This window comes from Colletotrichum acutatum (genome assembly GCF_030867785.1).
Source record: "Colletotrichum acutatum strain CBS 112980 chromosome Unknown BDZ83scaffold_37, whole genome shotgun sequence".
Lineage (NCBI taxonomy): Eukaryota > Fungi > Ascomycota > Sordariomycetes > Glomerellales > Glomerellaceae > Colletotrichum > Colletotrichum acutatum.
The window spans coordinates 127868-154457 of record NW_026849031.1 but is presented as its reverse complement, the minus strand read 5'-3'; the positions used below and the strand labels follow the sequence as shown (position 1 = coordinate 154457).

Below are 26590 nucleotides of genomic sequence, written 5' to 3'. Positions count from 1 at the left end.
GATGTATGCGTCGTGAGCAGTGAGCTCGCCTGCAACGCCAAAAATTTAGATAATGTGACTCTCAAGCCCGGCGAAAAGCTTGTCTTTGACCCACCTATATTGTATCAAGTAACCACCAGGTTCCTGGGGTGTCCCCTCCCAACGGTTTCGACAGTTGCAGTATGCCTGGTGGAATCCTTCCCTCTGGCAACGGCCATAGTCCGGCGAAATTAGCATCTTCGAGTTGATACTGTTCGTTGGACCCAGGAACAGCATTTTATAAATAGTTGATGGTCAGGGTAGACGGAATCACGGGTCTGTAACTAGTAATGTACGGAAGTCGCCGTACTAGGTCAATCGTCACGTCGTTGAAGCCGAGACGTCGCAACTTCTTAAGGGGGATGTTGTCGTCGCTCCAGCCTCCTTCCGGGGGTAGGCAATGTGATCAAGTCTAATCGAGACCATCTTGGCAAGAAGTTCATACTATCGCTTGATGCTTACGATGACAGCATCCCGATCGTATGTCGAATCGGACTCTCGTCCCTGCGATATCAAGGATTCGGTCGACATATTCGCAACCGACTTGTGGTATTCTTGTCGATGTTGATGCCTGGCACAATTCAAGCTGATGGGAGTTGTGAGATAAATACTAAACGTGGATTGACTGTTTGGACATGGCGGCAACGTGCGATTGGCCAGGTGATTTCGAGGGCTTGTTCCCTTTTGCATCCAGATCCCAGTCATTCTGACCAGGATAAGCTCCGCCCAGTTGTGAATACAGGAATGTTAGCTTCTGGCCATTATATAATACAAAGGTATCGAAACTGGTGACATCCCGCCTCTTTTCTTCCTAATAACCTCAGTAATATCTATTTTGTACCCAGAATCACCGCTAGTTGCGATTTGTCCTACAGCAAAACGGATTAATCTGAGACTACTGCCACATCAATGAGAGGATTGGTGACTTACAGAAAAGACCTCCATATAGTTGATACGAGGCGAGGCTAGGGCCTGGGTTGAGGAGCCAATGATAATGTGAACGGCAAACGGCGAGTCGAGGCTCTTCCCATTCACAAACTCCATGTGGACCGACCCAAGCAAGACCAGTTCAGTCTTACTGCTCGTAACTGTGCTCTGTGTTGCCGCAAACCCTTTCGAGATACAGTGCTTTCTTAACGTCACTACAGACCATGCACCTTCTCTGCATTTTGATATCTCTGTTGAGAATAGCACGCATGAGCCTTTAATAAGCATAGAATAAGACGGCCTTCAAAGGATCTAGATCACCGCGGGGAAGCTTCATCTCACCTGCAGCCCCATTGAAAGTCCCGCTAGGACTGATGAAGGTTGCTTCATTCGAGAATACCTCGGTGGCCAGTCGATCTCCTGCGTCCTCATGTTTGGAATCCGCGAGCTCGTAGAAAGCAGCGATGAGGCTTTTGGACTGGGAAGTAATGGAATCAGACAACCAGTTGGTGGCGTTCGTGACGTAGCTCATGGTTTGTCAGGATTTGTTCGAAAAGTAATGTCATGAAAGGGTAGTATGACAATGTCACCAAGTAACTCTCGCAGAGAGGAGTTGTAAAGTAGCAAGTTTCAAAGTAAGCAGATGCTTATTCGTGGATATAGCGTGGTGAGCTGGGGATAAGAGAGAAATACTGTCAGCGTCAGATGACGCACCTCCGGCTCGATAATTCGTCGCGTTCTAGCAAAACGCGAAGACGCGCTTCTCCATTCGCTTTTCCTCGCCTTTTCGTCTCTTCGGGATCGGGCTCGGGTGAGAGTTTTGAAGGAGACTATCAAAGGATTGAGACGTTAGCGTCAACTAAGGTAGTTGATCGTTTGGTGCTATTGCTAACATTCTCATCGAGTGCTTTAGAAACGAGGGGTCGTCAACTTTCTCCCTAGAATTTTCACTTGTTCAAAATAAGTTTCAACCACATTAACTGCGCACCCAAAACCACGATTTTCATCAACCATACAAAGTACTCTAACGTCGAACTTGGAAGAGGATTGGTAAAGACTGAAAAGAAAGCATGTCACAAATTTCCAAGGCCCAGGACTACGATGCTCCAGTTAGCAAGGTCAAAAGCCCATCGGGCCTTGCCCACGTCGTACTACGAACCGGTAACCTCCCCCGCATGGGTGACTTTTACACCACGTTCCTCGGGGGCAGCGTCACCTACGGCAATGAGATGATATCATTCATCACCTACGACGACGAGCACCACCGTATCGCTTTGATCGGGGTTCCAGGAACGGCGACCAAGAACCCGGCGAGCTGCGGCCTTGAGCACATCGCCTTCTCTTTCGATACTCTGGAGGCTCTGCTGCTTGCCTACCGCCACCGTAAGACCCGGGGCATCGAGCCCGTCTGGTGTGTCAACCACGGCCCTACGACTAGCATCTACTACAAGGACCCGGATGGCAACATGCTGGAAACGCAGGTCGATAACTTTGATACGGTCGAGGAGGCCACTGCATTCATGATGAGCGACGCCTTTACCGAGAACCCGATTGGTGTAGACTTTGATGCCGAGAAGATGATTGGGGCCCTGCGCGCTGGGGGGGACGAGAAAGTGTTGAAGAAGCGGCGCGAGATTGGCCCGCGCGGATTGCCGGACTTTTCGAGCATGTAGTATTACCTTGACTTAGCCGGTGAAACTGTTCGTACTTGTGGTAGAGCAGTAGTCAGAATTGTCACAAGCACAGGAGTCTAGCTTTGGGGTTCCTGCAAGACCCTTTGTACACTATCCCAGGCTCGGCTTCGGCCTTGGCGGTGAGCTTATTGGACTGTCGGGTTCAGAACTCCATGGTATTGCATACCCCTAATCCGGGTTCGGCCCCGGGTTCGGCCCCGGGTTCCGAGCCCGAGTGAGTTGAAGTATCGCATATCGGGTTCATTCGGTAAAGTTTTCATTCGCTCAATCTACGAGAAAAACATTTTCGTGGTGGTTCGATTGAGATAACTATGGTTTGTGTTGACTATAGTTCCCAAGAGCGTTTTGTGATGGTGCGTACAATGAACCAGGTAATTAATGCTAGGAAGAGGCGTCACTTGAGGTATTATTATTGCTAGCAGCCATCAAAAAAACTCACCAAAGTCACGATTAACTACTTTATTCCTATGGAATTTTTGACCTGTGAATTAGGGAAGTTAATCAGCGACGTCTCACTTCAGTCATGCTTAACAGAGCTCCCAAAACACCTTTCAAAGCTATGTTGGCTGGATTCCCATGCCCAGTTAAATAATTTTCCTCACATCATCCTATAGAAATAAAAGCCTCATGCCTTCATCTATAATACATCAAAGAATATTCACGAATTGCTCGAACAGAACAAAAGCCTGGGTGATGGAAATGATGGTGATTCCAAGAAGTATACTACCACTGGACTTGGATTGAGTCTTCCATGTTGGGAACCGTAAAACCAGCGAGGTCGGAGTAAATCGTATGGCCATTGTGCGAGATTTCAATCTCTCGAACGTTCGGGACGCCAGACACAGGATGGTCCTCTTCGCTAACGGCCTCCATTTGCGAAGATCCGGCCTGGGGAAGCAAGCTGGTGCCCGTGATATTGGATGCATTGACGTCTTGGGTAGCAGTGGTTGAATTGCGTGCGTAGACACCCGTCACCTCTGCTGGCCTACCCTGCGTAGAGACATCACCCTGCAGGGACATCTCCATAGATGTCATGAGATCCTCATAGCTCGTTGTGCTCTGGATATTTCGGCTATTGCCCTTGTTCTTGTAACTGTCGACAACTCTCCGGGCCTGTCGAACGAATTCTGTTGTCTTTGTAAAGGCAGCTTCGCCGGATGTGACATACTCGAGGCGACCAAAGAATCCAACGACTGTTTCCATGAGGGCTATGTCTCTCTGGTTACGGCTATGATGTGGGTTGGACATCACATGGACGAAGATTGTAGTCAAGGCTGTGAATGGATAGTAGAAGACGAGCCTTCCAACATGTAAGAGGTTAGAACTCGTGAATAATCTGTAAGAGAGTAGCGAAGCGAGTTATCCGTCAGAACTGCGAAAGCAATCGAAGCTGTGTGGGGGTTTATGGATCGTCCAACAACCAGGTTCCGGTAACGACATAGAAGAGTGTGAGACATACCATGCCGGAGTGAAGCTCTCGATATCTAGGTGCTTCGTGAGCAAGACAATGGACCTTGCAGCCTCTATGTGCGATATATGAGACTTTCTATCTATAAGGTGTTCTACATCCCTTTTTCCTTCATTGAACATGGGTGATCCGCGTCGAAAAATGGAGCACAACGCGTAGTAGTAGGATAAATGTAGAACAATGGCTTGTACCCGTGATACCCCCTGTGTCCCGAGGGTTTTACCAAGTGGCTTACCAGGCCGGACCTTGATAGGAATAGATTTCAGCCACCTCTCCAAGTCCTGCAGTAAGTGATTTGATGCTGGCACTAGCCGAGACACTGGCATGAAGAGAGCGCTCGCAGAATATAAGGACCGGGATATGTCACCACCGATACGCGCAAGCTTTGTGAAGTATCGGAAAAAATCGACATTCAACTCTCCTTCGCCTGTCTCTGTGGCGTTGGTTGCTGAGCCCGGATGGGCCAAGTCGATTCCTCGCGGGAAAGGACAGCTGATTTCTTCGTCGCAAATGACCGCAGGTCGTCCACAGCGTAAGGCAATTGATTTGTCCAGACAATAGACTGCCCAGAAGACACGATTACGCTCCTTCTTCTCAACATCAGAGAGACTCCATTCGGGAGACGGGGCGCAGTTGAGCCCAATGCTCTGGGCTAACCGTGAAGCGACCGAGGAGAGAGTATATTCGAGCCTCTGGGGACTGGACAGCCCTTGTGCAAAGACGGCCATCATAGCCACTGCTTGCACAGCTAGTAGGTCGGTAGCGCCGTGAACGATCTGGGACTCGTAGGTTAGGGCTGACCGGAAGTATCCCCACGCCTCAGAAACAGATGTTCGAAAAGCCTCGGAGGTCTCATCGGAGAGTGAGGCTCGAAGCCCCGAAGCCACCACGACGTTTAGCAGTGCCAACCAAGACGGCTTTTCAACAACGTCAGAACCATCTCCTATCTCAGCCAGCTGAGCGTGAAAGGTGTCCCGGTCTAGGATGGGGAAGACGACTTGAACTTGCGCGAAATAGGCATCGACATACTCAAGCAGCTGCGGCCGAGAAATGTCTAGAATTCGATGAGGTGTTGACGGCGCGAGTGGCAAGTCTTGCGCGATGCACTTCGGCTGCCGAATATGGGTGAGGATGGCGTTTCGTATGTCCTGAATTGTCTCACAAAGGATATCCGAGTCGGGCACTTTTTCTCGAATCCAGTTCAGACCGAGGTCGGAAACGGTGGAGATGCCGGAGGAGGGGCCGGTGTATTCGTCGCCTTCGGTGGTTCGGCCCCACAAGGCGGGGCTGGCGTCTTTGAGGTTCTCAAAGTCCTCATCCCCGTCGAGGATTTTATCAAGTAGACTTTCACCTTGGGTAGAGGTGGAGTCGGCTGGAGTTTGGAGGATGACCTCGCTGTCGTGGGCCATCTGAGCAAAGAGGCTAGCCATAGAGTTGGAATCCATGGTTTGCCAGTCAGATGGAGCGGCAGGAGCGGCGATGGCGATGCTCCAGTCCAGACAATCTGATGCGGCGTCATTCTGCGCCGTTCCCTCCGGCATGCGGTGTGTTGAACCGGTAGTAGACCGGAGGCACGGCCCTTGTTCAACATGGCACGCAGCGGCGTCGGCGTCGGGTTGTCTCGGCAATGAACGCTGGCCCAGGTCAATCACACTCGGGCCTTGGTCATTCCGAGAGGTAGAAAGACGTCTGTTGTCGGCGTCGGCCTCCGTCCAGCGACGTACCCGTCGCTCGCCGGCATACGAACAGTGACTGGCTCGTTGTCTGCAATTTTGGCAGACGGGTCGGACGCGGTCGCACTTGATTTTCTTTGCGCGGCATGCTTTGCAAGCCATGGTCCAAACATGAAGCGAAGATAAATAGTATGAATCACGCGAAGATCGCCGGGGTATGTGGAAGGGTGGTTGAGGAGCGAAGAACAACATGAAGAGGATGTTGGTAACCGGTTCAAAGTGGAGCACCGGCAGGCCGGCAGAATCCCCACACGGCGCCAATGCCGCATCCTGCAACTTAAACGCGGGGTGATTGACGGGAACGGAAAGATACATGCTCGTTGGTACAGCTTATCAGTAGCTCGAACCAAGTATTCTCAGCATATTGTGTGATTCCGTTCGATACAACCTCGAGGGAGGCCCTCGTCAAAATTTTCTAGTGTGGATCGATGGAGTAGAATACAAGCATCAGCAGACCCAAATCGTTGTATGTTTTCATGGCCATCACTGGGAGTACCTTACATGTACTTAAAGCATTTAAAGCAGGTAAAATGGCGACAATGAAATTATTCCGAAACAACACTTACACGAAAGGCCCTGAAGTAGGATGACTCGTTCAGGTCCTCGGATGCTATGCCTACTTTTGTCATACACATGAGCCCACTTGGCTCCACAAGGCAGTTCGGGCCCGAGCCAAACTTGTCAACTTTCAATCTCTGAACCTACGCGAGTAGTCCGAGGGTGACGTTTCAAAACAGCCCTAAGACTTGGCCACAAACAATCATGGTCTTTGCTCATATCTAACTACTGTCTGGTCCTTCGCCTACCCATAAGAAGAAAATGTCCAACTCATCGGCCGTCAAGCCCGTCTCCCCAAGCGCTCCCGCACCTACCACGTTACCTTGAGTGAGTTTCTGCTTACCCAATACCGTTCCACATTCTGTAGTAGTTGTATCAGAACTGTCCGCTGTCTCCATGTTCCTTTGGCTTGCCTCCTCATCTTCCTAATTCACCGCAAATCCAGAGTCTGCCTCCTCTACTCCATATTCACTTCCACCTTCTTCTCCCATGCAATGCAAACCTTCGGACGAAACTGCTGCGGCGCCTATCAAAGTCTCCGTAACTATGTGCTCCCAAACTTTTCCATTTTGATGATCATATCTTACTCCCTGGACACCCTGTGCCGGCGTCGTTTCGGACATGCCAAAGCCGCTAAAGCTACGGAGAAAATTCGCGTCATCTGGCAGTCGGCCCTTGCTAAACGCTACATCTATTGTGAATGCAATTCGAAGATACCATCTGGGTTGGAAGTTCAAAGCCTCAATTGAGCCACTCACACCAATTGATCCCGGTCTGCTCCGCTGCAGCATCGACGGCTCGGCGTCCGTCATGACGCCGACCTTCGCTTGCTTAACCACCTGGTTGATCGCGTCGCTCACCCATTCAACCCCTTCATACTGCAACCGGTATACCTCCATGGCGCTCTTGAGGATCTTCAGCCGGTACTTCATGAGTTTAAGACGCTGTGGGTTTTCATTCTCCGCTGCCGCAGACGACATCTCCACGTCCAAGAAATGTAGGAGTAAAAGTAGCGCCGTGCATGAGATGGCCGTAACGGGAAGTCTCTTGATGAGTTGAGAGGCAACTAGCGCTTCCAAGCATCCCACTGTTCCTGTTGCAGCAGTCTGGAGTTCAAGATGCTTCCACGTGTTCTCTGAGGTATCAGACGGGCTGGCAGCCATAGTGATAGCGGCTGTCCGGAGGATCTCGTAGTAACCCAACGTCACTTGCGATGCGCTATCCAAGGTAGCATGTTAGTGAGTGAATGTCTCAACAAACCTTGATCGATTTTTGTCAAACAAGGGCTGATTTCTTACTAGTAGTACATCCAGAGAAGGTTGGCAAAGAGCACTAGCGACCCCTCTTGTTCACTCCTACAGATCTGTGAAGTCTGGCTCTTGTTTAGAAGCCGGATAGTCGCTTCCCGACGCCAACCAACCAAGGCATTCTGGCAATTCTGTATCCGCCTTCTAGTCTCTACGTTGGTCCGGCTGAGCTTCAAACAGTCTTCAATGGGGAACGCCAGATCCAGTATGTCGGTTAAAATGATGCACAACTCCACTAGTAGCCCGAGGATATCTCCCAAAAGAACCTTTGTTTCGAAATCGTACACCAGACTCTGAGTAGCCTCATTTGCAAGATCAAATTGGGAGAGAGGGACGTTGCCGACGATGGTGGACTGTTTAGGCGTTAGCAGCATGGCTCGACGCATCCCCAAGGCGAGAATCCTGTCTCGAATAATACAGCCCCACCACAGCCGCTTTCGGACCGCGTGCTCCTCCGAGTTGACATCGAATTCATGGTACTTGTGTGCTTCGGCGTCTCTGGCGTGATGTATAGCGATGGAGAGCCAGGGGATGTTGGGCATGCGAGAGGCCTCAGATGTAGAGAACGAATACGATGCCAATAGCAGCGCAGCTTGCGACTTTGCCATTGACGAGCATTCAGTATCCAGGTCGAAAAGAAGTTTTGCCCGCCGGTAGAACATCGCACGCGCTCTCCGGGTCGTCCCTAGGCCGAGTTGGGTGAGTGTCGTCTGAGGCAGAAACTTTCGAGACAGCCGAATCAGTAGACGGTTTTGTGATAATGCTTTGCAAACAATTCGTGAAGCGGGGACCAACTTACATTGCAGCAAGAGAAAAGCATACTCTGGAAGAGAAGCAGCGAGACCTTATCACCGCATGGCTGCGACTTGGAACGCTGAGAGTAAATGTCCCAGAATGCCCGCTCGTCGATTATTGGCAATATTGGGTGAACGTACAAGAAATAATCGCGTACAAAATCGTCAAGGATTGTCGGGACTGGGATGTGAAGACACCCTTGCTGTTCAAGAAACCTGTAATCTTGTGGCGGCATAGAAGAGAGGTTGGTCAAGACAAGGAATTGATAGTAGGCATAGCTGTTGTACCACAGCGAGCAAAATTCATTGCCCGGAGACCCATCGATCTCGCTCATCATGCCCTGCCTCTCATCGTAGCTGGCTTGTGGAGTCGTGGACGATGTCATGTTCACGATCCCTGCATCTTCTGACCGACAGCCACCGCAGGCATCAAGATGTTTCGCCGGCATTGCATTGACTTTCGCCTGATCTATTGCAGAAGCTGGAGGAATGCCTTTATCGTTGCCTTGTGTCGAGCTTGGCTGCCTCGGGACTCCAAATAATGAGTTCAAAGGCTCTGGGCTGCCTAATGTTGGATGCATCAAAATAGGGTTGTCGGGCAAGGGCAACTTTTCGGATGTTTCTAAGGATCCTTCAAGTCTTGATCTTTCGTTTTCAAGGCCACCCCTGAGACTCCGAAATAGTACCTTTCCGGAACGGCGTGGTCGGGAGAGACCAAAGTCGCCTTTCCGGGGGTCAAAACCCTTCGCGCGCCAACTTAAAGTACATGAAGTGTCATAATCAGTGGTCTGCTTGGTAGTAATCTCTCCTGGTGTTTGACTTACTGTCGCTTAGTTCGCCTAGACTATATTACTTCGCATTCGTCGCCGTCAAGACGACAATTGGTGCATGGAGGACCACGGACAGTGACATCGCACCTCACTTTGCGAGCCCTACAGACTAGACAAGCGTGGGAAGCTCTTTTGTGGACCTTGGAATCGTCCTGTGGGGCGAACGCCTTGTCGCCAGCTTCCGAAGCCATTGTATCGGTGTAGCCTTATGGACTTTATCGGAGTCAAATCGATTTCAGAGCGGAGATTGATACTCGAAAACTCTAAATGAGCTCTCCAAGTGCCCTTGCACAGTTACCAGGAAGCATCAGAAGTATTGCGGTTGAATATAATGAGTACGGAGGATCCCAAATAAATTTCAAGAAGTTTGGTTGAGATTTCAGATGGCCAGGTTCGGCAATCCTTCGCGCCGAGCGAATAGTAGCAATGGAGAACTGTCCAACGGTAGGGAAATCCTGAACATCGACCGTAGAGAAGATATGTTCCTCCTCAGAATCAAAGTCTCAACAATTTCATCTAGCTCCGGGAGCCTATGAAGTCGCAATCCTGGCCCTTCCATTTTGTCTCTCTCGCATGAAGTCAATATGAAGTTGAATTACCTCGGCTACTCCTAGGCCTTATTCCACCCCGTAGAGCCCGAGGCCGAACCCGACTAGGTGTTCCGGGGAGCCCAACCATGCCCTTTCATTTCTGACATTGTCAAACTCCTCAAGTATTTCTCACACATCATTGATTCGGCATTTACTTCGTTTGAGCAACTGTTGGTGCTCTTGTGGATGTTCGGCTACTTTTATGCTACGCCGTCGGCATCAATGTGCGGGTTTCTCAGCCACATGTTTATCGGCAAAATTGAGACTCTCGGTGATGGCACATATATTCACTTGGAGTTCGCCCAGCTCGATTCACTTGATGTGATTCTTAGTTCGCTGGCCAGGCCTTCCTGGCCTGTCGGTGGCAAAGCTCCCGACATAAGGTACTTGTCAGTCTTCAATATCCCATTCGCTGGCCAGTCAGCCACCTATGCGTGGTTCCAAATCGAGACATGCCGGGTTTCTTTCGTTCTAAAGAATTTCACAACAAGTTGACAGTTATGTGTTTTATGTACAAGACATAGACTAAGGTAGATAGCTTAATCTTCAATGAATTGGTGTGCCAAACCAACATCCAGTATAACGCAACTAGCTCCCTCAATCTGAACTAAAGATTTCTCAGAGAGACTACTTCGGGGTCCTCCGTAGTACGCTCCTTGGTGTTAGGTATCTGCCGCCACTCCATGGCCCAGCTGACTAGCCAAGCAAGGGCCGGGGTAGCAAGGGCAACCCAGAAGACCTTCTTCAAGGCAGAGTTAAACGCATCGATGACAGCTTCTAAGAGCTGTGGAGGGACAATTCTCCTGAACTCCCCTGCACCAACTGCCACAACAGCTGCACCATCGATTCCGTCGATCGCGTTTAGCATTCGCAGGAGTGTATCCGTGAAGAGGTTCTGTCCGATACTGGGAGCTAAAGCACCTCCGAGCATCTGGTAGAACATGATAATCACGAGGCCCGTAGGCACGTCCGTCTTGTCGAGAACTACCTGGACAGCACGTATCGGCATCTGGCTACACATTCCGTACCCAAGCCCGGACGCAATTTGGATCGGGACCCACTGACCGCGCGGGCTTTGAGAGTGTACTAGTTGATAGAGACCGCCTCCTACAGCGAGAATAGGAGCACCGATCCACATCAAAGGGACATAATGCCCAGACTTTGACGAGATCCAGCCCGCGCAGAGTGTGCCGAGACTATTGGACACGATTATTGGTAGTAGGAATATGCCCGAGTCTCTGGCGCTATTGTTCCTGACCGATTGGAAGTAAATGGGCCAGTGGTATGAGTGCAGTACTATGGCCACTTGAACAAGCATCATGAAACAGCACGATGCAACGACTGTCCGACCTCGTAAGATACGGAGGGGAACAGTAGCACTGAAAGTTAATCAGCAAGCGTTCCGAAGGAAAATTCCAGGCTCCTGGGCTAGTAAGAAAGAAGTACCCACGTTTCTTTGCCTCGGGCTTGTAAACCGATGAAGCAGATAAGCAGCAGACCAAATCCGACTAGGCATCCGAATACCTTGGGATTGGACCACGGATGCACAATCCCACCCCACTGCAAAGCGAGATTCAAACACGATGTTGCACCGAGCAGTAGCGTAGCGCCTAGCATATCGAGTTGGCGTATCTTGTCCTTCAACGGAAGATCACCCTTGACGGCGGGGGGAGGATTCCTTAAGCTGAGCCAGATGAGGGCCAGCCCGATGGCACCAAAGGCTGTGGTCAGTCAGTCGCTGGCGATGATCCAAATTGCGGGAGGATACACTTACGAAGTTTGAACCAGAAGATGAAGCGCCAAGAAAGCGTTTTGCTGTCTGTGATGGAACCACCTACCAGCGGCCCTATGGCTGATCCTGTGCTATACAGTCCTAGAATTACCGGTGATAATTTTGCCTGCTTTTTTAACGGGACGCAGTAGGACAGAATTGTTGTAGTTCCGCTCACCAAACCGGCAGCTCCTACACCAGAAACGGCTCTTCCGATAATGAGAGCCATTGAGTTCGGTCCGACGGCCGATATGACGGAGCCGACCTCGAAGATGATGAGCGATACACAGTACACCCATTTGATATTGTAAAAGGCATAGAGGCGACCGCAAGTTGGCAGCATTGCCATCTGCGCGATCAGATAAGATGAACCGTACCAGCCAATGTCGTTGAGACTTTCAAAGTCACTGGTGATTTGTGGTATTGCAGTCGCTGATCGAATGCTTTCGTCAATTGGAAGCTCTGCCGAAACAAAGGTGGATAAGTCTGGGTACCCAGAATGGTATTGTCGAGTGCCAGCACAAAGCAAATAGCCATGAAGGCGATGGTCAGAGAAGCAAGTGCCCATCCTTGCAAGTGCGTGTTCTGTTGCTGCTCTTGATTTGGATCTACTTCATTCTGCTGGTTCTCGGTCTCATCAAGGCGTCTCCCTTGGGGAGGAGAAGGCCCTGCAGCCAGGCTTGCCATGCTCGTCGGTTATGATTGCTGCGAGAGATATTGTCGACACTGACGAGGACAACCTTAAACTTGCGATGAGTGCTGAGTACCGTCTGTTTAAGAGAGGCAGCTTTGTTGGAGCAAACGACTGATGGATACCCGCCTGACTGATTTATGCAATACGAGGTGAGGCCGAGTTGCTCCTCTTGCTTGGCGTTGGCTGGGTGCCTGACTTTAAAAGACATTCATTCGTTCAAGATCCTGATCACACGAATCACCCATTTCCAGTCACTTCTCCTCTGACCGCTTATTCAACGCCCACATGTATGTGAAGGTAGGGATTTCGACGGTCCTCTGACTTTGGGGCGGTTGATAATTGACGTCTCTCGGCTGTGTGGCGGAAGGTTCTCAATCTAACCGTCTGACGCGTCTAGCGGTATTCGACTCTTAAAACGACAAAATTGATATAGGGCTCATCAAAATCAGTGAAATCGGCTGAGCTTTGAGATCATCAAAGCCTACGAGACTTCTGTGCCGGGGGGCGGGGGGGGGGGGGCTTGTCTCAATTTCATGATATACCATAGATTGATCAACAGGAAACAGCGATGCATCCACGTATCGGCCGTGATTATTCGATTAACCAACAAGAGAGTGAGTCGATTCGTATTTAGCCTAAACTAAGTAACCGGATAAACCCTGCAACTCGTTGGTGCACGCTTGTTGCTGCGTGGCTGAGGTTGCAACGAGAACCAACAGCTTCTTCAAATGGCTCCATGGGTTGTCTCTCGATCAGCTTTTTAGGCTCGTTTCCGAAGATAATTGTCATGTTCCTCCCTGACACAATAGCCAAATAGACCCAATTCGTAAATACTTGAAGTCACAGACTACTTTAGATCACACCACAATCAGCGTGGATGATTGAGACTCTATTTTGCCTGGCAAAGCGCGATCTGTCTTGTAAAACTAAGAGTCGAGAAATCTCCAAAGCTTTCAACGTTGGGCATGGCATCAAACCTCGTCATCTTGTGCAAGGATATTCGTTCTAAGATACTTACCTACGTCAAGGGGTGAAGTCCAAGCTGATGGAATTCCGACCATGATGTCGGAGATCCATGGCATATGCCATTTTGTTCATCGCGTAGTCTGTTATGTTGAATAAGTAAATTCTTCTACGCAGTGAATAAGAAAATGTACTGCATCCATTGCTCTTTAGTAGAAGTAATCTAGCATTGTTGCGTCTCAGAACATGTCTGTCGATCAAATGTTATTCAATGGCGGATAGATTCGGTGTCATCACGTGCAAAATCACTTGTAGCCGATTGGAATGAGGTTAGGATTGTGCGAAGGGCAATGGGGAAAGATACTATTGCGCTCGAAGCCCAGCATCATTGGCCCGGCTTACCATACCGTAGCATTCGGGGACGCTCCCGGTCACGCACCAAACGTACTGCGGTTCGGACACACATCCTTGCCCGTCGTACGCATAAGAGATGTTGCAGTAGGTAAGGGCGTGATAAGCGGGTAATTCTTATCAGCTCTTCGCCATCTTAGCATCAAATCAATTCCAGGCTACTGGTGATGTTCCTTGCCGTTGGCGATCATTGCCAGTCATCGGAGGAAATTCAGGCCGACATATGCACTGCCTAAGTTAGTAGGTAGGTAGAAAGTTTTCCTTAAGGTTATCGTCCACAACCAGCAACCTAATTTGATTTCTTCTTGCAACAGTGCGAGCTGGTAAGGGAGAGGAAGGATTCGGAGATTACAAAATCGCAATCCGTTCTCCAGCACTTTCATGTTGCATAGTCTTTGAACTGATGCTCTATCGGCAACTACCTGCCGACATGTCTCCCGTTTCTGTCATTGGGCACAGCCTGGTACCACTTCATTTCGATACCTATCCTTTGGGAACCATAAAGCCTAATGGCTGGTTCCGAGACCAGCTACGTCTTAGTGCAAAAGGTCTTGGAGGCAACTTGTTCTACTCCTATCGTTTCGTCAAAGAAAGCACTTGGCTTGGAGGCACATGGGAGTACACCCCCTTGAACGAAGCAGCCCCATACTGGTATAACTACATTGTTCCTTTGGCATACACGCTTGACGAGGTATCAGATTCGGATCTGTTCATCGAGATCAAGAAACAGGCGGAATTTTTCCTTGAATACACGTTGTCTCACCAAGCTGCAGATGGCTGGCTTGGCCCAGAGACAACGTCCCATACCCGCGGTATCTGGGCGCGTTGCCTCTTGCTTCAAGGCCTCACGAATCATGCCATCGCGGACTCGACAAAGCGGCAGGCCATCATGGACGCGATCTTCCGTTTCATTAGACTAGTACACGCCATGCTCAAGGATAACTATGCTGGGTATATCCCGCGGAAGGACGATGTTTTCGACTTGCAACTCTTTGGAGTTGCCCGTGCCCATGAGCTCGCGCTAACTCTTCAATGGCTCTACGACCAGACCGACGATACCAAAGACCGCAACATTATCTGGGAGGTCATGGAGATGATGTGGCAAGGATCTCGAATAATGGAAAGAGATTGGACCATTTTCTTTGGGAAAGACTTTCCACACGAGCCGTCTGTCAGATATAAGTCTCCCAATTTCAAGCACGGTGTCAATGTTGCGCAAGGTTAGTCTCTACAATGGGTGTACAGGCTAATATTGACGTTGCATACACAGGACTTCGTTATCCAGCTCACTTGTATCGAATGCACCCATCTCCTGAGCTAGCGAACCTGTGCAAAGATGCTGTGCGCAAAACCTTCAAGTATCATGGAACTCCCGCCGGATCAGTCAGTAGTGATGAGTACATTGGTGGCCTCTCTCCTCAACGAGGCTCTGAGCTTTGTTGCTCCGTCGAGCTTATGTTCTCGTTGTCATACCTTTACCAACTCTTTGGGGACAATGACATGGCCGACCGCGTGGAACTAGCAGCATTCAACGCCATTCCAGCTGGAGTCAGTGCGGATTGGTGGAGCCATCAATACATCACTCAGGTTAACCAGCCGTGGGCCTGCGAATTGGAACTTGCCAAAGACGAGAAGACGCCATTTTACGATGTCTGCAGATACGCCAATGTCTTTGGACTAGAGCCAGAATTTGTTAGTGGTCCGTCTAGACATCATGGGTCTTTTTACTAACCGGATATGAAAGCCATGCTGCACTGTCAATCATCCTACTGCATACCCCAAGATGTTGATGAACGCATTTCTCCGAGGTCAGACAAGCAATGGCATGCCTACAATGGCCCATGCCCATCTCATTCCTTCCCGGCTGGACATCGACGGGATAAGCATCAACTGCGAGTCGAATTACCCTTTTGCTCCCTGCGCATTGCATTATTCTATACATGCGCGAGAAGCATTCGAGTTCCTCATCCGAGTGCCACATTGGACATCGAGCTCCTCGACCATAGAGCTATGTGAAAGCGGATCACAGACTCGACGAGTAACACAACCTTTCGGCTCGACTGCCAGAAACGGAGGTCCCGAATCCTTTCACTGTCTACAGATTCCTGGTGGAGCAAGATACGACATTTTTGTGACTCTGAATGCGGAAGTGAGGGTCAAGGAACATGACGACAAGTCCGTCAGCATCTACTATGGCCCCTTGCTGTATGCTTACGAGGTCGACTACAAGATTACCACGAGACTCCCTCGCAACTACAAAGACCAAACCTCCGACTGTACAGAAACCGCAAATGTCAGCGACAAGGGCGAAGAGCCATGGATGAAAGAGTGTCGTGACCACGACTACCTCTCAAATTCTCCTTGGAAGATCGGAATTGATCCTAGCAAGTGCGTCAAAGTGGTCGTAGAAAGAGACCCTTGGGTGGAAGGAAGTGAGAGACAGGTGGCTGCTCTTCCGAACCCGGTTTGGGCTTCAGGCACTTCGCCTGTGCATCTCGAGGTCGAGGCTGCTTGGGTTAATTGGCCTGTCCAGAATGGTACAGCAGCAGATCCCAGTGTAGTCGATACATCTTCGCATGGGGAGAGATTTGTGGCCCGCTTGGTCCCATACGGCACCGCAAAGCTACACATAGCACAATTCCCTGTACTCAGAACCGAGAAGACTTGACTGCACGTAAGGATTGGGGGTCCGCGCTAAAAATTCGAGATTGGATCACATTCGGCGCTGAACACGCCCGCGACTATTCTCTCAACTTGTTGGTGTACCTAAGTGAAGTGTTTAGTTTCTTTATTGACAGGATCTACCTTTCTTACTCTGATACCTGCTTTATACGAGGCGTGTTCCTGGCTGAGTTACTCACTATCTCTTCATGTCCTTTCTTTCTCATAGCTTTCATAAGACACAATTACAACGTAAGCCATTGATCAGATATTCTGCATCGAGCTGAATCTCAACTCTTGCTAGAAACTTAATCTAGATCAAATTAAATTTCGAGACGCATTTCTTCATTCTTTCTTCAACTTGGGAGTGAGTTACATGGATGGGACGGCCATTGATCATGTTACCAGAACCTTTTCATTCTTTCGCTCTCCTGGCCGACTGAAAGCTCAATTGTGATTGTCGTTCTCAACATAAACCCGCTGTCACTATAATAAGTTTGAATAGTATCGAAATCGGAGCAAGAACCCAGATCCTCCATACTCCGGTCCTTGTAGGTCGACTTCCCAGATCTCTAGACCCCAAGTAGGACGGCCAAGTCAGATTCGGCTGTGTTTTGTTGCCTGGTTCTTAGTCTCATGAGAAAGGTGGAAGTCAAACTTGGCTTTTCAAGCTCATGTCTGTGCTGGCAAGGGCGGAAGTGAGGTTGTCTTGGTAGTCTTTGCGGTTCCATTCGTCTGATAAGTACTATCAGGGTTGATCTTGATTTGCCCCGTAGCGATATCGAAACGATTGCTGGTTCTGTTGAATATCTGGAACGCAGCAGCTGGTTGGAAGTCTGCTCAGAATTAGCGTTTTGCAAATCGAGACTGATGGCTACTTCGCTTCGAGCCGCGAGACAAAATTACTTACAAGGTATCTCGTGTCCAGCATTCCAGACTCGGGTGAAGCTGAGTTTTCCGTATTGCCTAGTTTCTCCATAGGCTTCACCGTCCACAGTCAAGCTGGTGTAGCCTGCGTCGCGGAACTTCTCAGCCCCGGACCAGTTGGCCGTGAGTGAGAGCGCCTCGCCTCCCAACCAGTTACAGATGTAGTCAGCATCACCGTAGACCAACGACACCTGGACATCAAGTTCAAGAAGCTTCTCAACATCCGGAAGATATCCAACCGCAAAATCACCTGAAAGGGTGTACGCAGTGTAGATCAGATTACTTGACGTGTAGTTCAGATCAACGCCGAGCGCGTTTTGTGCTTGAGCGGTGTTCAGCCAGGGCTGGTCACTCAAGTCAGTTTTGATACCAATTGGTCTTGGATATTTAGATAACACGACTTACACGCCAGTTGTCAGGTGGGACATCTTTGCCAGATGGGAATCGCTGAGAAGGGTTAGCGCAAGAATTCCACAAGATGCAACGAAATTACTTACGATATCATAGGTTCCTCGGCCTTCCAGGTTGAAAGTGTAGTACATGCCCTCAACATCAGACTGGCAGATGAATTGCGCGGCAGAACAAGCCGACCGTCTAACGATCGAGTCTCGTTCAAGATAGTCACAGTAGTCAAGCTTCTCTTGGCAGCCGCCAGGACGATCTCGGTTCCACTTGCCGTATTCATATATCGTATCGTTGATGAGATCGACTCCATAGCCATTGTTTTCGCCTCGAGTGAAGTCAAGCAAGTATTTGGTCTGCACGTGCTCATCCACGATGCCGTTTACAATGCCGAGACTCTTCAAGTTGAGCTTGCGCCCGACCGGAGTGTTTTGCTCAAGCTCCGAGTTGCGCTCGTTGAACAGGGTGTAAAACGCCGGACCCCAATGCCCTCCGAATGACTCTGTCTCCGTGTAAGTCAAAGTCTTTTCCTTTTGTGTTGGCGACGAATGCTTACCAGCCCAGAGATGAAAATCAATTGAAGAGATGTTAGAAGAGCTCAGCTGCGGCAAAGCGTCATAAAACCCTTGCACCACTTCCCAACAAGTGATAGCAGCCAGACGACTAGTGTCTTCTTTGGTAGGGTCGATAACTGACCATCGGCCCTCGCGCTCGTCGGAGCTTCCTGGCTCCTTGTCTACCAGAAGGTATGTAGGGTCAAGAAATCCCACCTCTTTCTCGCTGTAGGAGAACCCTGTTCATATTAGATCGTGAACCTAAATCAAAACTTCACGTGGGCTTACCTGTTCCAACTGGTTGTGAGAGAAATAGGACATTCGATATCTCATTCCAAGCGTAGTCTCGAAGAACGGTGGTCATGTTCTCAACCACCTCGCATGGCCCAATCTCCTCAAAAAGACCGATCAAGGAATCAGAGCCAGGACCACCATTGAGCCAAAGCGTCACCTTTAAAGGAGATGGTCATTATCGTGCATGTGAACATCATCAGACACAGTGAATAACTCACCGGATCTTTTGCAGGGTCTCTACGCGACTCGAAGAACCAGAAGAAAACATGCACGTCCGGGGCGATATCGATGTACCCACTGTAAGAGTTGACTCCAGGGGTAGTCTCACAGATTCCATCTTTTCCGGGCTGTTTGTAGCGTATTTGTGAACCTCCTGGACTGGTGATGGTTGTCACGCCTTCTGCAGCACTCGGTGCTTGTCTCGGAGGCAACACACCTGCGATGGCGGGCACCACAACCGCAGCGATAAGAGAAACTAGGAAGTTTTGAAGCATCATGTTGCTACTAAGTCAAATGACTCGAAAGACTTTAGCAGTGACTACTTCTTCCTCATTTTAGACTTCCGTGATATTTAACGTCTTGCTCGGTACAGTGCAGGTCGATTAACTAGGAAGCTCGATAATGCAACACGCAGTGTCCGGGGACGGACCTCACACAACTTGGGCGTGGCCTCGTATTCCCTCTATCACGGCAGATTAGTAGTCTCGGCGTATCTTGACACCCCAGCCATCCCATTGCAACGCCAAAATCAAATAGCACTTCAGTGAGGCACTTGATGATCACAACGCCTGCCCGTCAAGACGTTATGTTGGGTGAGGTAGGTCGAGTTTACTTCCATTATGGGCGAAGCGGGGAAAGTTGACTTGGTTCGAACAGCAGATATCCGCACCAATCGGGCAGTGTGCCACCAGGATGCAAATTGGAGTGATTTCACGAACTCAAAGACTCCAGTGCAACTACATTGATTGAGGTGTTGATTGTCACTGAAGATCGTTGCTTTATCCTACGTTACTCCGGGCAGCTCTCCGATCACTGATGCTTATCTCTCGGATGGCCCGAACTTGCATGACACCCCTGTCGTGATCTCGAAATCGTCCGAAATTTACGGCCACTCTTGAGAAAACAAGTCAACAACCCAAGCCGACGTTTGACATCATCCTCTTGGGCGTCTTCAGTAAGATTGAAGGAGTTGTAGCCAGAGATAGGTTGCACTCGACAACGAATTCAATTGAAGGTCCCTTATCAATATTGATTCACTATGCTGCCTTCACCTAGGCACGCAGCAATGGCGAATGATTAGATCCGCTCCAATGAAGAAGTCAGGGCAATAGAGCTTAGAGGAATTAGTTCCAATCGCAGCTTCAAGTTGAGATTCATTGACTGCGGAGAATGAGCGATAGACAGCGCCCGGCGAGCGATCAGCATCGGAGACTCCTTACGTTCTCGTCAACTCTGGCTTGTTCCGTAAGCTTGGAAATGCCCCATGGTTTCAAAACTCGCGACTGTGTCTTTGTCCTTCATACCAAACCATCTGTGATCTCCATAAAGGCGCGACGGTTGTCAGTATGACAAGTCATCTCATCTTGATGGCCCTCAATCGTCAATTTAGCGGTGCTAGTAAATTTAGTTGTAGGCTTCCCTTATCAGAACACGTTAACAAACGAACAATGCTTCGGTGGTACCAATATCTGGAGTGTCGGCTTCTACAATATTTGGAACTCTCAAGAGACCTGCCTTGCCTCCTGAAGTGAATGACACGGCGGACGGAATACGCGGCATGGCTTAAAAACCACTGTCTGCATTGGATACGCTCAAAGTGGCTACCTAGCGGCCTCAGTATGAGCCATGTGACCTGCGGTATATCAGCAAAGCCACGCTTCACATGCCGTGTGATTCTTCTAGTCTGAAGTGATGGCCGGTTGCAGGTCACTGATGATGGTCAGGCGTAAATTGTGTCAGCTCTCGCTCAATGAAGGAACAGCTGCCAATCCAGACTGCGAGAGGGTGGAAGGCGGTGTCATCCACGAGGAAACTGCGGCGCCCGGAACAACGATGTCGTCTGCGGCGATTGGGCCAGGCGACAGGAAACTGCTCCTCGTCATGCAAAGATGTCATCTCCGGCACCAGGGGCCGATCCGGAAGCTGCCAGAGCGGCAAAGGGTCCGATGGACGGGATCTGTCTCAAATCAGAGATCTAGCTCGGGGTCATTCAGGCTTTCCCTCCTGTCCGTCTCCCTCGCGGCCCGCATGGCCCAGACACCCACATCATTACTCTGTTAGCTCCACTCTCCGGGGCCCACACACATCCGGCGTCACACGCCTCCCCGGCCACTACCGGAGCCCACGGCTCCTCACGCCACCCCAGATCATCCCTTCGTGATAGGGTCACTGCATTTCATCACCCCGGATCACCCCGACGCTAAACTTTCGTTGCACTTTCGATGTGGCTCACATACGCCCCCATCCACTTCTGTCTCAATTCCATTCGCTCTGACTACGCCTCACATCTGCTTGTAGGGTACTATTGTCTGTACAGGCCTCTGCTTCCGCTGGCGTTGTAATGCTGTTCGATGTGAGCTTTTGAAGACCTCTTTCTCCTCATAGCTGAAGCCTGTTCGCCGCCATTCCTTCGGAGTTCCTTCTCCTTCTTTGTTTTCTTCTAGGGGGCATTAGAACCCCTCCCTTCGCGTTGTCTAATACGTACTCGTATTCACCCTTTACTCCCGGCGATACCGCCGCAAGGAACCCAGTAACACTGGCAGTCGCGATTCAGACTTCGAACAGCCCGTCGATAGAAGCGTGGCTAAGCGACGTGAGTCCACCAAATGAACGAGGGGATAAGTTTTGCAAAGTTCAAGAGGTCGAATGAATCTGGCGGGTAGAGGGGGAGCATGTGGGGGTGGGGGGGGGGGGGGGAGGGGGACACAAAGAATTGGGCGATGCTATTCAGGATTCAAGGAGCCGTTTCGTGGAACAGTTTCTTTTTTTACCAACCCGTCACCAACTCAGATATTTATCAAAGAAGCAATAATGCCTAGTCGATTCTGGCATTTGTATCTTCTTTCTCTGCGCACACGCAGCACATTACTTATAACACGCAGGGTCTTGGCCTAGTCCGCAGATAACTCTTCCAATCAGCACGTTGATTTAAAAAGCCCTGAGGCAGGTTTGAGTTTCTTAATTTCACCATGAAGGATGCTAAGGAGCTAAAAAAGGCATTTGTCCATCCTGGTGAGTGCCCAGGCTGAGTCTACATGTCGATCACCTAAGCCTCTGACTGATAACTACCTTCTAGACGAAGTGAGGGCAGCGGTCCTTGCTTGCATGGACTCTTTGGAAACCCAACTACCAAAAGGCGTTGTCATCACCGGTTCCACGACATTTCTCTTGGAAGGAGGTGTTTCGTTCAAGATTGAGGAGGAAACGGAAGTTGAAGAATCTCAGAATCTGAACTGCAGAGACATCGTGCTTGCTGTGCTTGGGCACATTTACCTCTGGAAGACGCGGGGAGTGGGTATGGGTACGTTATTGCCCGAGACTTTGGACTCTTTTTCTAGAGGATCCGTTGAGCTACGCTGGAATGAGGGACAGATTTGCAGACAGAATGAAGCTTCCTTCGGTGAACGATTTGTTGGGCGTTAGCATGAAGCTGGAACATAACACTGAAGCCATGGAACGCTGGGATTCAGAACATGAGAAGGCACCGACCTTTGCAGAAATAAAAATCGAGTTGCCCGCCTTACTGTGCAACGAGCACCATAAGCGCTTGCACAATTAGCCACGGAGCGATGGACCGAGAGTTGTCTATGGATAGACGCGTAAGAGCAAGACAGAGTTTTGAGGGACTTGAATAAGCTCGGTCTCCTCATCATACGACACTTAGATAGAGGCGCATCAACCGATTTGATTCTATATCCAGTCTTTCTTCCTCCGGTAGCTCAAGCCCAAATAGACACATCCTGATTACCCACAAACTCAAATTATGAATCCATTGACTCGATTAAAGCCTAATGTTAGACGGATGCTCAGTCTGAATTACGAAATTCGTTATTGTTAGATTCAATGACTTCTGAACCTCGCTCTTAAGGGCGTGAGTGCCAATACTGTTCCATGATGTTATCTAGATTTTTAATGAACCGTAGTCCCCTATCTGTAAGCTCAACCCTACGCAGAAAGCCCATGTCTGTGCTCTTCTTCTAATTGCTGAAAGAAACGAGACTCCGCCTCGCCTGATGTAAAATACAAGCCTAGACTAGCATCGTTGATTTGAGGACTTTGCAAGTCTTCGAATTCAGATCTAGACGTGACTGTCCTGTGAAGGCACTCAAATGATGCTGAAAGTTGAATCATAAACGTAGACATAGCACAGGTCAATAGAAAAAGAACAAGCAGCAGGGACTCTCTAACCTCATATAGCTTACAGAAATGGATATTTAGCATCAACAGCCGGAAGGCGTCAGTGCATTCGTCTCCAGTCTTTTCCTGGTGTCCGCTTTATCTCGAAACTATTCAAAGGCAGATGTAAGGCAGGTAGGATCGGACAGATGTACAATTCGTTATTAAACCCCTATGAAAGTCTATACGTAAGTATTCATTGGCGCTCTCAAGCGGTCTTAAAGATTGTTGGATCTTCTGTTTTAATGCGTGTGTTAGAGTTGCGCTTAGAGAATGAACAGACCAATAGCATCGCATCCGGGGTCGGGATCAGCGATAACGACTGACCCCACGTCAACACCCCCGCCGTCCGCAGTGCTATCTCTCCGTGCTTGGCTGCGGCTTGCGACGGGCTCCATGCACTCCGCATAGAACCAACAACAAAGAAACAATGCTCGAATAGGAATTGGAGATAGCCATGATCTGGGATTCCCTTGCTAAGCGGGCCAGTCATGCCCTCAGTCTTATCAGCCACTCTGAACTACTTCGCTTTCGGACGTGGACCGCCGGGAATACGGCGAACTAATACCTAATTGCTGCGGGCAACGGTAGAGCGAAACCCCGCATCCTGATTATTGGAGGTTCGGACTGCCCTTCCGATATCTCTAGTATTCTGGCTTCTAGGCCAGACGTCACTCGGATACCTTATCCACCGTACACCACAACTCACGCTGCCCTACGCTGCCAGCCTCTGGAAGTGCTTCCGAGTTTTGAGCCAGGTTGGGAAATAAGTTCTTGCGGCCTTAGGAATGGAGTCTTCTAACACTCAACGACGTATTACGAAACGGTCATCTTACGCGTGCGTTACATTGAGTCCCCCTCACTACTCATGAGGCATGGCCTTACTGATAGGTCATTACTAGCTGCTCGCGATGTCGGAGGCAAAAGATCAAGTGCTCAGGCCTTCACCCGTGCAACAATTGCACGCAGAGGCGGTTGACGTGTATCTTTGATGAGCGGGATAACAAGGTTATGGTAACGCAGGGGTTAGTGGTGTCTTGTTGCAACTGTTAACACACACACTCGATTGATTGGCACAATTCTGACAGAGTCCTCTTGGTACAGTTACCTGTCCGAGTTGCAACAAAAGGTGGCACGCTTAGAGCGCGCTCAAGCAAGAGCATTAGTGGAGGAAAGCTTGAGGCATGCCGATGGCGATGATGATGCCGTCGCGTGTCGTGAAGGTAAAGTCTCCCAACTCAGTGTGAGTCGGGCCCATGCTCATTCAGTCGGACCAGATGATCCAAATAACCCGTCACGCTACGATGAGCGTCGACGGAGTTATCATACGCCAGACGGGACAGGCGGAAACTCACCACCCGGGGATGGTGATGGACCAGACTTGACGAATCCTCTGACTGCAACGCCGTCTCGATTCTGCATGTCCGAATCCAATGGACAGCCCTGTGAGTTCTTTGCTCTGATAACTGCATACTACAACACGCAACTCATTCAAGCTCAGACTTCCTCGGCTCTTCCTCAAACTGGTCTTTCTCTCGCCAAGTCCTAAGCGTCACCCACGAACACGTCTGCCAATCCCCCCTCCCAACAAACAGCCTCCTCTTTGATGGCTTCGCCTACGACCTAGGCTGGGACGGCTCCCGAACGACACAGATGCTAGACAACAGACTCATACCGAGCCACGACTATGCCATCTTCCTCATCAACGCCGTCAAGTTCCACTGCGGGCAAATGTTCCACCTCTTTGAGGAGGAGGAATTCATGTTCCACATGCAGACGTTTTACGCTAAGTCTTCGACTGACCGGGCGGAGGAGAACAGCCTCTGGTACATACACTTCCTCGTAATCCTGGCGTTTGGTAAGAGCCTCATCCAGAGAAAGACGCAGGGTAACAACAGACCTGCCGGGGCGGACTTCTTCGTGCGGGCGCTGCAGCTTCTTCCTGATGTGACGGCGCTGTGTAAGGAGCCCATCATGTCGACAGAGATTCTGTGCTCGATGGCTTGGTATTACCAAGCCCTGGACTTTCGACATGCTGCGCACAACTTTGTGAGTCCGGTTTCATGATGATATCTAGATTCGTGATCACACTCGAGACTAATCAAAGTCGAACAGATCGGGCAAGCCAAAAGCGTGGCGATGAACCACGGGATGCACACAGACATGCCGATAATGGACTTGGGTCCGGGCCTAGTCCAACGATGTCGCAAGATCTGGTGGACAGTCTACGTTCTCGACCGGCAGATGACTTCCCTAATGGGGTTGCCTCAATCAACTCTTGACGAGGGCGTGTTTTGCCAGCTCCCATCCTATCCGGGTTCCGTTCACCGTACTACTGCACTGAGCATGCAGATCAAGTTTGCTCGAATCATTGCGGAGATAAGCAGTAGTATGTCCAGTTCTTTTTAACATAGTCGTCCTTCATTGCTTATGTTGAGGCTTCAAGTGCTAATATTTTGCTTCTTCTCACCTAGCCGTCTACGGTGCGAAGGCCCGCCTGAACAAGAAATTCGTCCTGAGTACCAAGGCAGTGCTGCAAAGCATCGTTGCTGTAGCCGATGAGCTGCGTACTTCATTTCCGCTGTTTGCCGATGAGCGTTTCGACGGCATTTCGAGACTTTCTGCGCACCTGCATCTCCTTTACTACCAGGTGAGCAAATTTGTGTCGGCACTTTTCAGTTTTGACTTTTGAGTTTTGTGCTAATTTTATGGTTAAGTGCATCATTCTCGCGACCCGACCTCTTCTCTTATGCTGTCTAATCAAGAGATTCAACTCTCCGCTTGAGGCCGACTCGTTGATGGCATCGCCAAAAGTTCGGAACCCGCTTCAGATGTGCGCCGAGTCCGGTATCCAGATTCTAAACATCCTCGACCGCCTGAGAGCGCAGGGACTACTCGGTCAGTGTTACCAGGCAGCTCCAATTGAGTAACAACTCTAATGCCTCGATTAGAAACATTCCTTCCGCTAGATCTAGACTCCCTCTTCGTATCAACAGTCGCCCTCCTCGTCGCCCGCGGCGTCGACTCGCGTCTCATAGAGAGCCAAGTCCCCTGGCTCGATAAATCGCACGCCATCGTCGAAGAAATGGTAGCCAGCGGCAACCTCATCGCCGAGTTCAGGAAGAACGAGATGCAGAAACTGGAGGAGATGCTACTCGAGTTCGACGTCACTCGACCGAGGCTATTAGCCGACTCGACGACCATTGTCGCACAGCAGCAGCAACAGCCAATACCACAACCAGACTGGCAACAACCGACAGACGCACCAGCCTCTCTCCTACCGGCCCCTCTGCCGGCGGAGACGGGATTGCCACTGAGTCAAGAGACAATGCTGCCAGTATACAGAGAGTTGAGCAAAGACAGCAGCAGTCAGGCGGAGGACTTGACGACGCAGCAAATTATAGACGTCGTCAACTCAATGGAGTGGGAGGACAATGAGTGGATGTCATTCACAATGGTCCAGGATGAAGCATGAAGCTGTGGGTCTTTTTGGGAGTTGTCGTTTATAAGAAGAATGCACCCTTAATTCATTCCCTTTAAAAGTTAATTTTCATCTCCTGAGTCGATTAATATCGGCAACACCGACTTCGGTATCGTGA

The 26590-nt window shown here is 49.9% G+C and overlaps 8 protein-coding genes across 8 annotated transcripts; 3 read left to right on the top strand and 5 right to left on the bottom strand.

Annotated features, from left to right (window-relative positions):
* Nucleotides 1–694: 694 nt before the first annotated feature.
* BDZ83DRAFT_730017 (uncharacterized protein) lies at nt 695–1613 on the bottom strand. Its single transcript, XM_060512833.1, has 3 exons — nt 1288–1613; nt 949–1160; nt 695–887 (listed from the first exon to the last, which is right to left on the bottom strand). Exons 1-3 carry the CDS (start codon nt 1475–1477, stop codon nt 849–851), a joined length of 441 nt encoding a protein of 146 aa, XP_060365939.1. The 5' UTR covers nt 1478–1613; the 3' UTR covers nt 695–848.
* Nucleotides 1614–1668: 55 nt separating this feature from the next.
* On the top strand, nt 1669–2640 carry BDZ83DRAFT_669401 (glyoxalase bleomycin resistance protein dioxygenase). The gene has a single exon (XM_060511113.1). It carries the CDS (start codon nt 2016–2018, stop codon nt 2616–2618), a length of 603 nt encoding a protein of 200 aa, XP_060365938.1. The 5' UTR covers nt 1669–2015; the 3' UTR covers nt 2619–2640.
* Nucleotides 2641–3362: 722 nt separating this feature from the next.
* Nucleotides 3363–6013, bottom strand: BDZ83DRAFT_697520 (fungal-specific transcription factor domain-containing protein; the record flags this gene model as incomplete). Its single annotated transcript, XM_060511386.1, has 2 exons — nt 4099–6013; nt 3363–3939 (listed from the first exon to the last, which is right to left on the bottom strand). The coding sequence occupies exons 1-2, from the start codon at nt 5940–5942 to the stop codon at nt 3363–3365; spliced, it is 2421 nt and encodes an 806-aa protein (XP_060365937.1). The 5' UTR covers nt 5943–6013.
* Nucleotides 6014–6619: 606 nt separating this feature from the next.
* Nucleotides 6620–9520, bottom strand: BDZ83DRAFT_730014 (uncharacterized protein; the record flags this gene model as incomplete). The annotated part of the gene is given in 7 exon segments (XM_060512832.1): nt 6620–6708; nt 6721–6823; nt 6986–7616; nt 7697–8304; nt 8505–9255; nt 9324–9343; nt 9353–9520. Coding segments are annotated over 7 exon segments (2370 nt in total).
* Nucleotides 9521–10526: 1006 nt separating this feature from the next.
* Nucleotides 10527–13445, bottom strand: BDZ83DRAFT_718852 (major facilitator superfamily domain-containing protein; the record flags this gene model as incomplete). Its single annotated transcript, XM_060512118.1, is given in 6 exon segments — nt 10527–11260; nt 11270–11298; nt 11370–11640; nt 11694–12122; nt 12185–12298; nt 13403–13445. Coding segments are annotated over 6 exon segments (1620 nt in total).
* Nucleotides 13446–14188: 743 nt separating this feature from the next.
* Nucleotides 14189–16426, top strand: BDZ83DRAFT_575663 (uncharacterized protein; the record flags this gene model as incomplete). Its single annotated transcript, XM_060504835.1, has 4 exons — nt 14189–14978; nt 15029–15450; nt 15503–16051; nt 16088–16426. The coding sequence occupies 4 exons, from the start codon at nt 14189–14191 to the stop codon at nt 16424–16426; spliced, it is 2100 nt and encodes a 699-aa protein (XP_060365934.1).
* A 665-nt stretch (nt 16427–17091) lies between these two features.
* On the bottom strand, nt 17092–19093 carry BDZ83DRAFT_575661 (Alpha/Beta hydrolase protein; the record flags this gene model as incomplete). Its single annotated transcript, XM_060504834.1, has 7 exons — nt 17092–17255; nt 17330–17690; nt 17752–17774; nt 17822–18250; nt 18305–18524; nt 18601–18753; nt 18815–19093. The coding sequence occupies 7 exons, from the start codon at nt 19091–19093 to the stop codon at nt 17092–17094; spliced, it is 1629 nt and encodes a 542-aa protein (XP_060365933.1).
* Nucleotides 19094–23411: 4318 nt separating this feature from the next.
* On the top strand, nt 23412–26512 carry BDZ83DRAFT_669398 (uncharacterized protein). Its single transcript, XM_060511112.1, has 9 exons — nt 23412–23829; nt 23894–24016; nt 24096–24214; nt 24269–24436; nt 24493–25040; nt 25107–25380; nt 25466–25641; nt 25709–25889; nt 25943–26512. The coding sequence occupies exons 1-9, from the start codon at nt 23780–23782 to the stop codon at nt 26464–26466; spliced, it is 2163 nt and encodes a 720-aa protein (XP_060365932.1). The 5' UTR covers nt 23412–23779; the 3' UTR covers nt 26467–26512.
* The last annotated feature ends 78 nt before the right edge of the window (nt 26513–26590 follow it).